Source organism: Thamnophis elegans, chromosome 11, assembly GCF_009769535.1.
Source record: "Thamnophis elegans isolate rThaEle1 chromosome 11, rThaEle1.pri, whole genome shotgun sequence".
NCBI classification, from domain to species: domain Eukaryota; kingdom Metazoa; phylum Chordata; class Lepidosauria; order Squamata; family Colubridae; genus Thamnophis; species Thamnophis elegans.
The window spans coordinates 8929770-8942899 of record NC_045551.1 but is presented as its reverse complement, the minus strand read 5'-3'; the positions used below and the strand labels follow the sequence as shown (position 1 = coordinate 8942899).

The following is a 13130-nucleotide window of genomic DNA, read 5'->3' as shown; positions in this document are numbered from 1 at the left end:
AACATCCCCCACCCACCTTTCCACCAAAAAGAAGCCCCTCTCTGATGTTGATCCCAAGTGCTACATTTTGATTGGGTACTATAGCAAATGCTGCCTGCTCATTTGTCCCGTCCCCCCATCTCCTATAAAGGTAAAAATAGAGAGAGGAAGCATGGACCCAAAATTGCTTTTACCTTTTTGGATTACTTTTATTATGCAGAACCAGTCGATGAATGGAGCCTTTTCCCTTTATCGATGTCACTCTGTACAAGAATAAACATCACCCTTGCAACCATCATCTCCAAATCTGATTCTGGTGAGCAGGTTATTCATGTCAGCTACTCCTCTTGAGGGATTTATTTCCTGATACAGGTCAAAGATGCTTCTCAGATTGAAGGTCTTCTGACCTCCCTCGTCCCACACCAACACATTCCGAGTCAAAGATGCTTTACGGAATTTATTAACAGACAGACAGGTCCTTGGCAGCAATCCAGCCTGCCAGGCTCACAATACTGTTCTCCAACATTCGTTAATGCGTTAACTTCTGCAAAAGGGGTGTGTGCACAAGCAGTCCTTTTATAGTCTGGAGAGGAGCCTAATGACCAGCAGCTGAGTGCAATTACCTCCTGTAACTGCGCAACTGTTCCTGACTCCTATTAGCTCTTCGGTGCCAGGCATCCAGGAACAACTCACTGCTGACCTCAGACTCACTCTCCCTTGTCTCCTCCCCACTGGTCCAAGGCTCAGGTGCCTCCTGGTAGCCAACCAGTCTTCTGTGCCCTGCTTGGAGTCGGAACCCTGTCCAGGATCCTCCACATCCTCCAGAGCCGACTCATAGGGCCACTCGCTGTCGGAGTCTGGTGGCAGCTCCAACAGCTCCTGCTGGGCCACAACAGAAGGGCCTACAGCCCCTTCATATGAATGTGTTTATGTGAAAGTAACCCAAATGAAGCAAAATATACCGATAAATTTCTTCAGATGAAATGTTAGAAAAAAACAGGCTGACTCATAACTGTTGTATTTGAAATATGCAAAGTACTTTTTTGCAATTTGTGCTGTTTTAATTGAGAGGAATCATTTCCTTTGAGTTGGTATATAACTGAACCAATGTTAGGGAAAGGCAGAGGCTTTGCCCTGCACTGACATAATCTTAGCTGCTGCTATTCAAGTGAATAAGCCCCCATTCGTGATTTTACTGGAGAAGCAGCTTATTTCGAACAGTAATTATTTGGCCGTTTTGACATATGTCATGGTAACCTCTAGGACAGATTATTGAAATTATTTGCCCTTGAGGACTCTGTGAATCAATTCAAAATACAGCAGGTAGTTGTTTGAGCATATTCCATTTGTACTAAAGGAGTTTCAAATAATAAACCTGTAATCAAATGCAATTTTCTTGCTTAAGAATTGTGCACAAAAATCAGGTGTTCATTCAGACAAGAGATTGAAATCAAGTTGCTTTCTTTGCTTTTATAATAAAAAATGGACAATGCAGCAGCTTCTAGTAGGGAGGGGGGGTCAAAACAATCAAGAAGGCCATGGCAGCATCATGGTCAAAAAAACCCTGTTTTATGAGCTTGTACATGCCTACTTCGATGTGAATATCACTGGAGTTATCTCATTGTTATAGATAAAAGAGAGAAGCAGTTCAGTCTTTCTGAAAGTTCAGGAACTGAAAATCATTCTTACTATTTGCATGATATATTTGAAAGGTTTTGGAGAAGGGAAAAAACGATGTCCAAAACAGAGTTTGTATCTACAGTAGTTAATTAACTCCATAGGGTTGGACTCAACCCCAAAGAGATCCAGTTTTGTTTGGTAATACAAATCATTCATCTTCCCCATTTGTCTGAACTTATTATAAGATTAATTTCCCCTCTAACGTCCATGCCTGAAACAAAATTCTACAAAGTTCCAAAAAGGGACTTATCTCTATGGCTTTCCCAATTCTCCTCTCCTCATCATGGCCACAGGGATGGATAGAAAATAATCAGAAATAGATGGAAATGAGTAAAGTTCAAAGTTTAATGAATTTATATGCCGCCCAATCCCAAAGGACTCCGGGCGGATTACATAAAACAACTCTAAAAAGAATACTAAGAAATTTAAAATAGAGAGAAAAGCAAGTTAAAAGACACACCATGCACTCAACTTTAGTGGGGCTGGACCTCATTCAAGAGGTCAACAGCCCCAGGCCTGCCGGAATAGCCAGGTCCTAGTAGACTTTCGGAAGGCCGAGAGAGTGGGGAGGGTCCGGATCTCTGGGGGTAGATCGTTCCATAGGGCCGGGCAGCTACAGAGAAAGCCCTCCCCCGAGGAGCCGCCAGATGACATTGTCTAGTCGACGGCACCCGGAGAAGGCCCATCCTGTGTGATCTTATCAGACGCTGGGAGGTATATGGCAGAAGACGGTCTTGTAGATATCTGGGTCCTAGGCCATGTAGGGCTTTAAAGGTGATAACCAGCACCTTGAAGTGCGTTCAGAGACCGATAGGGAGCCAGTGCAGCTCGCGGAGGATGGGTGTAATATGGGTGTATCTCGGTACACCCAGTATCGCTCGCACGTCTGCATTCTGGACCAATTGTAGTCTCCGAACACTTTTCAGGGGCAGCCCCATGTAGAGCGTGTTACAGTAGTCAAGTCTTGAGGTGAGAGTAGCCTCTCCCGAATCTATTCATAGCATTGCCAATCCCAGCAAAGACTTTTCGGTCATTATTTTCGTGCGCTGTTAAAAAATTTAAAAATGGGAAGAACAAGGAAGAAGACAGGAAAAGAAAATTGCAGCATGGTAGTAAGAAAGAATATAAATATAGCCAGTGCACAAAAGACACAAGAGGCAAGGTGGCTCAGTGGCTTAAAACACGCCCGAGAACACCTACCACCGTGTGATGGAGTGAGCTTCCATCATTTGTCACCTAGCAGTTCAAAAGCATGTAAATGCAAATAGATAAATAGGTACCACTTCAGTGGGAACCTAAAAGCATTCCATGTTTTGTCGTATAAAGGTAGTTCTCCATGTACAATAGTTTGTTTTGTGACTGTTTGAAGTTATAACAGCACTGAAAAAAGTGACTTATGACCATGGCAGCATCCCCCTCCCCATAGTCACATGGTTTACATTCATATGCTTAACAACTGGTTTATATTTATGACAGTTGGAGTGTCCGGGGTTATGCGATCATCTTTTGCGACCTTCTGACAAGCAAAGTCAATGGGGAATCCAATTTCACTTAACAACGGCGTTACTAATTTAACAACTGCAGTGATTCACTTAACAAATGCGGCAAGAAAAATCACAAAATGGGGCAAAATTCACTCAACAAATTTCTCACTTAGCAACATAAACTCTGGGCTCAATTGTGGTCGTAAGTCAAGGACTGCCTGTACTTGTGCTGCGGCATAATGTCACTGGCCACATGACCATGGAAATGTCTTTGCACAGCACTGACTCAATGGCTTCAAGAAATGGAAATGAGCACTGCCCTTTAAAGTCAACTATGACAAGCATAGTAAAACCCACAGGACTCTACTTTAACCTTACAAAAGATCCGTCCATTCTATACCGTAGGCTCACAAAAGAGAGTTAGATGTTTGAGAGAGTGGGTGCTTTGGTTTGTTTATGTTGTACAAAAAAGAATTATTGTATTCAAAAAAGAAGCTATTGTGAACACAGGGGCACATTTATAATATAGCAATAGCAGTAGACTTATATACCGCTTCATAGGCCTTTCAGGCCTCTCTAAGCGGTTTACAGAGAGTCAGCATATTGCCCCCAACAATCTGGGTCCTCATTTTACCCACCTCGGAAGGATGGAAGGCTGAGTCAACCCTGAGCCGGTGAGATTTGAACCGCTGACCTGCTGATCTAGCAGTAGCCTGCAGTGCTGCATTTAACCACTGCGCCACCTTGGCTCTTAAATTACCTCTACCTCTATTATGGTTTAACTCAAGAGAGCCTGGAAATAGGTAGTTTGCTTCTGAAAATATTTGTCCCTCTTATGTAATGAAAATATCCAATATACTATGGTGGCAAGAATTGCCTTTGCCCAGAAATGGAAAAACAAATTAATCCCAAGCGAAGATGAAGTAATAAGAAAGGTTATGGACTGTGCCGAAATGGACAAACTAACTAAAGAAATCCAGGGAAAAGAAGAATCAGAATTCTACCAGATCTGGGATAAATGGTATAGGTGGATGGAGGAAAGAAACAAGAATCAATGAAGGAATATAACAAAACTAAAAAAATAATAGTTATGAGTAAAATAAGAGGGTTAAGAATGGTGAAATCCAAATGAAATACAATAGAAGGGGAAATAATATAAGGTGAGCGGTATCGATTGATAATTGCTATTAGAAAGAACAGGAAGCTCCTGTTCGTATTGTATTGTGTAAATGTGGTGCACATCTAATTTGTGTGTGTGTGTATTTTACATGTTTGTTAATAAAAATCTTTAAAAAAAGAAAAAAAGAAAATATCTTACTTTGCCAATGCATTCATAGGGTATTTGAAATTATTGTTGCTGTTAAATAGAAATCAAGGTTCTAATTCTTATGGAATAGGAAAAAATCATTTAGTGCATTGGTTCTCAGCATGTGATCTGCAGACCGATCTGCCAGGGGGCAGGTGCAATGCTGTCACAAGGGGTCTGCGAAGCCTTGAAGAAATGTTATGATTGAAAACTTGAATTAAGTCTTAAGGGCCCATGACCATGGTCTGTGGCTAGAAAAGGTATTTAAAGGGGGTCCATGGTGAAGAAAAGGTTGAGAACCATTGCTTTAGTGTTGTGGCCCAGCAGGAGCCATTGAAGCTGCCACCAGACTCCGACAGCAAGGGGCCCTATGAGTCGGCTCTGGAGGATGTGGAGGACCCTGGACAGGGTTCCGACTCCGAGCAAGGTGCAGAGAGGCTGTTGGCCACCAGGAGGCGCCTGAGCCTTGGACCAGTGGGGAGGAGACAAGGGAGTGTGATCCGGACGTCATGCATTGGAGCAGTGGGGAGGAGCCAAGGGAGTTGTTCCTGGATGCCTGACACCGAAGAGCTAATAGGCATAAGGAACAGTTGCGCAGTTACAGGAGATAATTGCACTCAGCTGGTGGTAATTAGGCTCCTCTCAAGACTATAAAAGGAATGATTGAGCACATGCTCTTTTGCAGGAATCAATGTATTCACTAAAGTTGGAGAACTTTCGTGGCTAGCTTGGCAGGCTGGATTGCTGCCAAGGTTTGTCTGTGCTGGATTGCTGCCAAGGCTTGGACTGTGCTAGATTGCTGCCACCGCCTTGTCGGTGCTGGATTGCTGCCAAGGTCCTGTCTGTGTGTCAATAAATCCTGGAAGTATTTTTGTCTCGGTGTGCTTTGGTGTAGGATGACGGGGGCCAGAACACTTTACTATCTATACCACGATTACCGATAAAATCCCCCCCTTTTTATTTGGCATTGAAGAGAACTACCCTTTGGCACCAGCATGAGTTTCTAATCTGCACCACGCATGAAATGTTCATTTTTATCATAGCCCATTATTTTGGGAGGAAAGATAATAACTCTTCTCACATACTGCAATCTAGTCCTGCTTAGAGCACCAAGAAGCTGCTGAAAGCGGTGCTAAGTACACGTTTAATATCTTACAGTTTGTTTTGCATCATGTCCCTCCCTTTTAATCTTTCGTTAATTGCCTTGCAGGTGCAAATGAAAGAAATCTGCATTGTGGGTTGACATGTGTTACTTAAAAAAAAAAAAGTTTTTTCCCAACTCTTTTCACAACATAAAACAAAGACTAACTCTGTAAACAGACCAGAGCCAATAAGGAAAGTGTGATGGACAGAGTCTGGATTCGATAAATAAACAAACACCCACAATGTAGACAACTGCATTATGAACTGTCGTGACCCGTCAAAACCACGGTCCACTAAAGCGCGCCCGATTAAAGCGCGTACATGATGTCATCAGCAGCGCGACAAATATAACCGCAGAGAAAAAAGGGTGCTTTAAAAAGCGCTTTTAAAGCAAGCCGATTCACATAAAGGTAAGGGTTAGGTTTAGGGTTAGGGTTAGGGTTAGGTTAAGGGTTAGGGTTAGGGTTAGGGTTACGTTAAGCGTTAGGGTTAGGGTTAGGGTTAGCGTTAGCGTTAGGTTAAGGGTTAGGCTTAGGGTTAGGTTTAGGGTTAGGTTTGGGGGGGTTAGGTTTAGATTTACACGTTAATTTTAAGTTTACCACTCACAGCGTGCTGTTTTCGTCGCACTGTGATGACGTCACGTACGCGCTTTCGTCGAGCGCACTTTAGTCTACCGCGGTTTTGTGGTGGAACCATGAACTGTACATGACATTCCCTGCAGTGTAAAATTCCAACTCGTATTACAAGTACATGAAGAGTTATAATTTTTGAGAGATAAACACAATTCTTATTGGGGGTCCTTAACCAGAAACTCACTGTCTGCTGCTGCTTCGGCTGCCATTGGGGGGGGGGGGCATGGTATTTGGGAGGGGAATCATGATGTGCTGGAGGAAGATTCTAGACGCTGACCTGACCATCTTACTGCGCATGTGGAGGAAGGGAGTTTCCCGCCAAGGTTAACTGTCCAGCATTCCATCCTGGTGATGTCTGTTGAAGTTATCTCCCACCTGACAGTTGGGTGCATTATAATTGGACTATGGACTGGGGTGCCAAGGGGAGGGGATTGAGTTATACATGATATTATTCACTTTCGCGCCTAATTAACCAGATTCAGCTTAGCTTTGCTACTGTTCGTTTATAATTAGTAAAAGTACACTTGATTTCAATCAAATGGAGTTTGATTACTAAATGAAGTCAATGCTGACACTCACCTTGATAACCTGATCCAAGAGGACAGGATAAGCATTCTGATTCTGGGCAAGAAGTGCCATTCCAATCCCTTCACAATAATGTAAGGCCTGAGCAACGAGACCGTAGTCCACCAAGCGAGATGCATAAATCAATTTATATACCTATGAACGAGAATTAAGAGAAAATATATGGGCATGTGAGAGGAAATACTCACACACTCAAATTACTCTCAGTGTTACAGTCCATCTGCTCCTGTTTGTATGAATCCTGGCCTTCAGATACTCAGTTAACTACTGTGGTCAGATGTCAAGGAGAAAGTAGTGACCCAAGAAATGTTATGTGAATAATATTATCCATGTTAATAAGCTTGATAAATAAATCACTGAGCTCATGTGCATGAAAGATTTTCAATAGTCAAAATAATACTATTAATTAGTTCCAAGAATAAAAAACTCCTAGTGCAGACTACAGATTCCTCTCCAAAGTGTTTTGAAACCAATTAGTTAAACATGTGTCAATGCTCCTTGGAATTTCTTGGCAGTGTAGTTGGCAGTAATGTATTTTTGACATTTATTATCCAGTAACTGCAGTGCATGGTATCATTTAGAAAGCCAATTGCCTACATTCCCACACGACTATAAGTGGTGCTCAATGTGGTGCTGAATTATTGGAGAGATGGGAAGGGAGAATTATTTTTTGCTACAAACAGCCCTGGAGATTATAATTTTGATAGACCACTGAATTATAACCTGGACTGGAAAAAAAATTAACAGAGGTAACTGTTGTGACTCAGCAGAAGTCTTCTGTGAGTCTTTTCGGGATGCAAGATTAACAATACAGCTGGGGCTCGTTAGTGGCGTCTTCTGGTGATAAAAGGACGGATGGTGCCACGCCCTGGTTGCAGGAGTCAACGTTCATTCATTTGTTCATCATTGATCGGTCATGGTTTGTTTGTGAGAGACACTTGGAGAAGTGATTTGCTTTCTGTAACCCTGATTCAAGGAGACACTTGGAGAAGTGAATTGTTTTGTAAGAGTTTTGTTTTGTATTCTGTTATCTTCTTGTCAGAGACTTGATTTATGTTTATTTTTGGGCTCGCAGCCAGTCTGAGACGAGAACTGATAAAGTTCTTCCCTTTTACGTTTGTCTGCCTGTCGTCTGTCAACGAGCGGAGAAGGGGGGACAGAACAGGTAACTATATAAAGCATACATACTTTAGTGGAATTGCCTCAGATTCTCCATGCAAAGCTACAGCGTTCAGAATAGTTTTAAATAAATCTTCATAAAGCAGGAATGGGCAACCTTTCTGCAGCTGTGCTTTTTAAATATGTTTCTTTTGACAACAAGGGCATTACCAGAAGAGGTGGGGCTTGCTGGGGGATCCCTTCTGGTACCAGGAGTCAGAAGCAACCTGTTATTTGCTCCTTCACAATCATCCTACTAAAGAGATTTCAGTGCTTCTGCTTTTACAGCATCTTATTCTTTTCTTCCTTACTGTAAAAAGATAGAATCCCTTGTACTGCGCTATATCCCCTCCCCAGAAGCTTTGCACTCCTTGAAGTTCAAAAACTGCCTCCTTCCATTTGCAGGTCATGGGACTTGGCTAAACTAAACAAGAGGCCCTCACTCAGGAAGTAGAGAAGGGAGGGAAGAAGGAAGGGAAAGGAGAGGAGGGTGGAAGGGAGAGAAAGAGAGATAGTAGGAGGGGAGGAGGAAGAGTGGAGGAGAGGCAAGGGAAGAAGAAAGAGGTAAGGAGGGGTGGGTGGAAGGGAGAGAAAGAGAAGGAGAGAGGGCAGGAAGGGGAAGAGAGAGGGAAGGAGTAGGGGAGAGGTAAGGGAAGAAGGAAGGGGAAGGAGAGAAGGAAGGGAGGGAGAAAAGAAAGGGAAAATAAGGTGGTGTTACAACAGGCGCTAGGGATGGTAAACAAAGCAACCCAAACTGTATATTACAACCTTTTAAATGGAATAACAAAGTATAAGAATGGCAAAGAAAAAGAATAACCATGTGAATGTATACCTATAATTGTATGTAAGAGAATAAATGATAGTAAGAATATAAAGCACAATTTAGGTAAACAATATTTTGTTATAAATAGCTAAGTATAAATAAATATAGAATAGTACATAAAAATGGATAGCGAATAAGGGGACCATGAATGTAAGATAGAAATGTATAGAAGGGAAAACACTAACTGCAAAGAAACCGATTCGGAACTGCTGTATGATATACGATGGAACTTCTTGTTCCTATGTTGTTTTAAGTCATGTGTTTGTTTTTGTTGATGTGTTGATGTGTTTTAAAAAATTTTTTTTAAAAAGAGACCCTCACTCGAGGAAACATTTTTATTATAAAGGCCTGTGAACATTTGGACCTTTTTAATTGGCTCGTTCTTACCTGGAAAGGAGGGATGTAAGCCTGGGGACAGCCCAGTAACCGACAATACTCAAGGATTTCCATTCTGTGAATACATTCTGTCCTTGCAAACTGGGAAAAGGTCTGTCTGAAAGGAAAAAAAATCAGATCAAGATTTGAGAAGCAGAAGCTAATTTCATCCTTAGAGCCCAATTTATTCTTTCCATCAAATCCTGTCTTCCATAGAAGTTGGAGGATAAAATTAGAGATGCTGGCAGTCAAAATGGTAGGTGATTGTTTAACTAATTTAAAAACTAATGGGCAATTAAGCTTCACTGAAGTATTACCAAAATTTCACTATTGGATATTTTTCAAAATATTAAAGAAAATGGCACATCATGTCTATTATGCAAAATGAAAGGTAAATCTCATTCTAAAAATTGGAATCTATTTTTAATGTTTCTTCCCTGATGAATACACTATATTTAATAGGCTTTAAAAATAAAACTGCTCATGACAGAAATGTGTTTCCCGCTAGCACTGTTTGATTTTTCTCTGCTCCTCTTCATTCAACAATATGGAGGCTTCATTTTTGTATCCTTATTTTTATTTTAGTAAGTCATCTGGCACTGAACAAGTGGAAGACAATACAGTATGTAAGTGCTTTAAATAAATGCAACGTTTTGAGTTTCTTCCTTTCCTTTGTGTTGGCTTCATGAAATGGAGACTTAGTGAAAATATAAAGCAAGGTAGAAATAGTGAATTTGGAAGACCTCTGTCTTATGATTACTGTGGAATGGGAAGAATAGGGATACTTATTGTGTAATAAACAGAATTTGGGCTTGTCCCTTTGAGCTCTCTACCCACCCAACTCCTGTTAAGTTTCCGCTCAACAAATAGCTACAGCTTCCCAGAGGGATGTATTTATAGACCAGCTGTCTCCATGGTTTCATTTTGAGTGCCTAAGAGTTCATTTACAATATAATATGAGCTGGAAAGATACAGGGAGGTTGTTTCTCTACTCCTAGGTGGAGCTGTTGCTTTACTTATTTTTTTTTAAGGGGAACTTGTAAGATTAGGAAAACTTAAGAAAGGGGGAGATTGCCTTAAATGGAAAAAAACGGAGGAAAATAATAACAAATGTTGCCTTTGGATACTTCATTGTTAACTTCTGTGGAAGCAGGAAGCAGAAACTCTGGTTCCACCTGTAGGAAGTTATCACCCAGCCCTCTCCCAGAAAAATGAAATATCCTAGGAAATATTGAAAAGGCAGGATATTTCTCTGGATGTGAAAAGGAAGAAACATGTTTGAAAAGACAGAATAGCTGCCTGTAGCTTCCTGCCCATCCCCACTTTGTCAATGGGCCATTAAGAAGGCCAAGCTAGTCCACTTTACATAATAAAGACTTCTCCACTTCAGCTCCAGGGGGATGGGATTAAGGAACTTTACTCAACTGATCACATGGCACCTGGATTCAAAACACAGCCTAGAGAGTTACCCCTGCATGGCCCCATGGGAGTCTGACAACCAATCAGAATACATTTCTCAAAGAGGTGGGACTGAACAGGTTATAAAAAGCCTAGCAAGCCCCTCCCTCAGCCCTTCTCTTCTTCTCCACCAACACTGAAGCATGTGATCCCCTTTTCTGTTCAGGGCTCAAGCCGTGTGGTCCTATCCACCAATAAACCATCTTTCCAAGCAGCCTCCGTGTCTCCAGTGTCTTTTTCCCCACTTGGAGCCGAACCCAGAAGGACATTTCCTTCATCACACCTAAGACTACATTTCTAAACACATGTGATTTCACAGAAATTGCTTTAAGCGACTCTCAAGAATTGGTTACGTGTGCTGCTTGAAGATGCAAGGGATGTTTGGCTTTGTCATACTAATAAGGCACAACCAGCTTAAAAGGTGAAATGAATCATTAAACACTTATCCTTGTTATCTAGCCAGAGCGCTATTAATATAAGTGGAATTGCTGGCTCTGTAAATTGGATTTTTAACCTTACCTGTGCCTCTTAAGGTGAATGATTACATCAGCTGCACCGTTTGCCTTATCTTACAGGAAGCTAGCTTTAACAGGGCACTTTGGTACACTGGAGTTCAGATCACTACCTGTCTCATCAGCTAGAGAATCACTTACATGTGCCCCCTCAGAATACCAAACACTCTCCTTTCCACCCTGAAGCTAAAATTAATTTTAATCTTAATATTCCCTGGTCTGCCCAATACTTGAACTTCTCATCAGTATTTTGACATCCACATTGAACGCTAGTGAAATCCGTAGCTGGTGAATCTTTATACAGCAAAAGAGAAGGGCTGAGGAAATGAATACATTATATTTCTATATCCCAGCATACAGGATATGCTATTTTAGACAGCTAATATTTATTATTTGGAACAATATCATTTTCTCTCCAGCGCTCTATCATTCTATTTTATCGCTACTGAAGACACTCCGCTTTGTTTTATTAATATTTTGTACACCCTGATTTTATGAAAATCATTCAGAACCAAATCCCGTGACATTCCATTTAGCAGATTTACTTCTAAAGTAATCACAGGCTAAATTCAAATACAGTTATCAAAATCAGAATGTCCAGTTTTGCAAAAATTGCCTAGTTCCCACATTTTCTTGACATTTTCATTTCAGATCTATTCCCTAATTCAGAGCGGAGGTGGGTTCCTACCAGTTCGCACCAGTTCGGTAGAACCGGTTCGTCAAATCTACTGAACCGGTTAGAAGAGGTTCCACCAGTGGACCTGGAAAGCAGGCTTTGGAACCTCTTCTGTAGGTGTGGCCTGCTTTCCAGGTCCACTAGTGGAACCTCTTCTAACCGATTTGGTAGATTTGACAAACCGGTTCTACCGAATAGGTGCAAACTGGTAGGAACCCACCTCTGAGTATAACCCAGGGGTAGGTGGGCGGGCCCACTTTTAAAAATAGATTTGCTCTCTCTTTGAAGGCAGCACTACCAGTTCGGGAGACCCGTCCGAGGTGGTAGGAACCCTCCACTGACCGTGTCCTAATTGCTGACCTGTGTGGGACTTCAATAATTTTTGACTGAAGCAACAGTCAAGTCTTCTAAAGACTTTGAAAGCTGAAATCCCACAAAAATTAAAATCAGAGTTGGAAGGGACCTTGAAGGTCTTCTAGTCCAACCCTCTGCTCAAGCAGGAAATCATGTACCGTTTCAAACAGATGGCTGCCCAGTCTCTTCTACAACTTTTGAAGGTAAGCAGTTCCACTTATTGCCGTCACTATCAGGAGATTTCTCCTTAGTTCTAGGCTGCCTCTTTCCTTGATTAGTTTCCATCCATTGCTTCTTGTCCTGCCCTCAGGTGCTTTGGATAATTGAAAGCCTTTTCTTTATGGCAGCCCCTCAAATACTGAAGCACTACTATCATGCCACCTCTAGTCCTTCTTTTCATTAGACTAGACATACCCAATTCCTTCAATTGTTTTTCAGATGTTTTAGCCTCCAGTCCCCTAATCATTTTTGTTGCTCTTCTTTGCACACTTTCTAGAATCTCAACATTTTTATATTGTGGCAACCAAAATTGGATGCAATATTCCAAGTACGGTATTTATGTGGCATGAAAAGTGGGGGCATTATAAAATGGTACTAACACTTCACGGCATCTTGATATATATTTTTTTGAAAATTTTATTAATTTCATATACACATTCACAATTATGTGATCTCATAACTGTTATTAATAATATGTATTTATAACAATTTTCCCCCTACAGTTGACAATATACTTGAAATTGCTTTCTTACTGTCCCATAACTCCATCTTATCTTACAACATTCCTACTTCTTCTTCCTTCCTTCTCTCTTTCCTTCCCTCCTTTCTTCTCTCCTACTCTCCTTCCTTCCCTCCTTCCTTTCCTCCCTCCTTCCCCCTTCCCTCCTTCCCTCCCCCCTTTCTTCTCTCCTTCTCTCCTTCCCTCCTCCTTCCCTGCTTCCTTCCCTCCTTCCTTCCCTCCTTTC

General features: G+C 41.6%; 1 protein-coding gene across 1 annotated transcript in view; it reads right to left on the bottom strand.

The window, feature by feature from the left end:
• The window catches only part of LOC116514602 (protein transport protein Sec16B), an 86053-nt gene that overhangs the window by 37216 nt on the left and 35707 nt on the right, over window positions 1-13130 (bottom strand). The window contains exons 15-16 of the mRNA XM_032226214.1: window positions 9178-9283; window positions 6804-6944 (exon numbers count right to left, since the gene is read on the bottom strand). Of these exons, the coding sequence (XP_032082105.1) occupies window positions 6804-6944; window positions 9178-9283 (247 nt within the window). The remainder of the gene's footprint in view (window positions 1-6803; window positions 6945-9177; window positions 9284-13130) is intronic.